The sequence below is a fragment of the Monoraphidium neglectum genome (assembly GCF_000611645.1).
Source record: "Monoraphidium neglectum strain SAG 48.87 unplaced genomic scaffold scaffold03961, whole genome shotgun sequence".
Classification (NCBI taxonomy): domain Eukaryota; kingdom Viridiplantae; phylum Chlorophyta; class Chlorophyceae; order Sphaeropleales; family Selenastraceae; genus Monoraphidium; species Monoraphidium neglectum.
Genome location: NW_014009668.1, coordinates 3,422 through 5,492, shown reverse-complemented (window position 1 = coordinate 5,492; position 2,071 = coordinate 3,422). Strand labels below are relative to the sequence as shown.

The following is a 2,071-nucleotide window of genomic DNA, read 5'->3' as shown; positions in this document are numbered from 1 at the left end:
ACCCTGAGCTGGGCCAGGTCATCAGGGGGCAGGTCCGCCAGCAGCGCCGCTGTGGGCCCCCCCATCCGGGGGTCGAGCAGAGCCGCGTAGCCGCCCGGCGCCCTGGCCTGCGCCGCCTGCGCCGCCGCCAGCTTTTCATCGACCCACCTCGAGAGGCAGGCGTGAAACTCCTCAAAGCTGATCTCGCGGTCAGAGTCAACGTCCATCTCCTGCGAGAGGAGGAGGGGGGGGCGGGGGCGGACGCACCGTCTAGGGACGATGGCCGCTCCTGGTTACTGCGTTAACGCCACGTTGGGTGACAAGCCACAGTCGACGCGGTCTCCGCGACTGCCTGCTGAGCAGTGAGGATGCAGCAGCACCCAGTGCTGGGTGACGTTGTGCGCCCTCCCCCCTCTGACAAGTCCACCTGGAACCAGAGGTCCACGGTGGCACGGTCCACGGCCAGGGCGTCGTCGCTGCCGCCCAGCCGCAGCCCCAGCAGGAGGGCCTGCACCTCGCCGGCGTCGATGGTGCCGCTGCTGTCTGTGTCAAACTCGTCAAACAGCACACGCAGTGTGGACCTGGGCGCAAGCGCCAGGGCGTTTGCACGTTGGTGTGAGCACCGGTATGTCGGGTTGCGTGAGCATGACACTGTGTCATGTTGTGATTGTGTAATCCTGGTGCGCGCGCGGCCATGTCTGCATGCATGCAATCGAGGCACAAAGCAAATCTTGTTGACTGCCAGTAGCACACTACAGTCCTCGCCCTCAACCTACCTGTTGACACGGCCAGAGGGGTCCACCAGGGAGCCAAAGCGCGGGGCAGCCACAGTGCGCTCAGCTAAGGCCTGCGAGTGATGTACACGTGTGTATGCCAGTAGTGCTACATGTATGAGCCTTGGGGGAATGGCCAAGGGTCCAGCCCAACACCGACGACATGCAAACCCAGATGGGGATCAGGCGCAGCAGCATGACTCTTGTCTGTGCTGCAACGGCAGAGACAGGCAGGGGATGAGGCAGGGGAGTGTGGCGGAGTGCAAAGTGTCTGTGGCTACTGTTGTCCTCGTGCACGCACCTTGACCATGTACAGCCTGGGGCCGGAGACCAAGGGGGCGGAGCGTGGAAGGGAGGGGGGGCAGGACCTTCAGGAGGACGCGGGGCTCTGGACTTGATGGGCTGGGGGCGGGTCCAAGGTCCTGCAACATGCCCGTTCTAGCTGTTCGCATTGCAGATAGCCCATTGCAACATTGAGTAAATCGCGGCGGCACACCTGAGCCGCTTCTTGCGCGCCGCCTCTATCTTGCGGCGCTGCAGCTCCGGGCTGAGGACGCTGTAGGCGCAGTAGGCCACAGCCGCAGCCAGGCACACCACCGCTCCCGTCAGGGCAGCCTGGCGTGGCGGATGGGCAGGGTTCGCTGCGCTGACGGCGGGAAACGGCCAGTGTACACCCGTTGACAACGCCGCGGCGACCATTGACCCTCCCATCACCATTACCACCAGCGCTTCAAAGGGTCTTGGGGTTTCACAGGGCCTTCAAGCCCGGGGTCCTTCGACAGGTTGCAGACGCAGTGGAAATCAAAGCTCTGCCTGGAGGCCCTCCAGGCAGGCTCAGCAGCGGCCGCGCCCTGCGTCCCTGCCGTTCAAACCCGGTGCCCGCACCTGTGGGCTCTCAGGGAAGCCCATGAAGGCGGGCACCTGCACAATGCCGTAGAGCAGCACAGAACCCGCCATCACCAGCGCACCCTTGCGCACATCTGGTATCGCGGAGCGGTTTGTGAGGCGGCGGATGGAGGATCGGGGTTGGGGTTGAGCTGGGATGGTGCTGAGTGTGCATGGTGCCAGCACTGTATCGCCGTGCTGCTTACAACAAGGCTGTGGGTGGATGCGATGTTGGCACGTGAGGAGTCGGCTCCAAAAGAGAGCACCCCAGCCCCGCCCCCTTGGCACTCACCGTCATCAGTCGAGACGCCGGTGCGGTTCAGGTCAAAGCCTACAGCAGCGAGGGGATGTGGTGATTGGATGAACAAGATGTGGCAAAAACAAAGCCGTGCACACCTCTGGCGTCTAGAGGACATGCTGTCGTGCTGCTGCCC

At 63.9% G+C, this 2,071-nt stretch overlaps 1 protein-coding gene across 1 annotated transcript; it reads right to left on the bottom strand.

Annotated features, from left to right (window-relative positions):
* Positions 1-21: 21 nt before the first annotated feature.
* Positions 22-1,709, bottom strand: MNEG_13654 (hypothetical protein; the record flags this gene model as incomplete). Its single annotated transcript, XM_014037875.1, has 7 exons — positions 22-49; positions 148-209; positions 407-560; positions 756-826; positions 1,054-1,069; positions 1,249-1,367; positions 1,638-1,709. 7 exons carry the CDS (start codon positions 1,707-1,709, stop codon positions 22-24), a joined length of 522 nt encoding a protein of 173 aa, XP_013893329.1.
* Between the last annotated feature and the right edge of the window lie 362 nt (positions 1,710-2,071).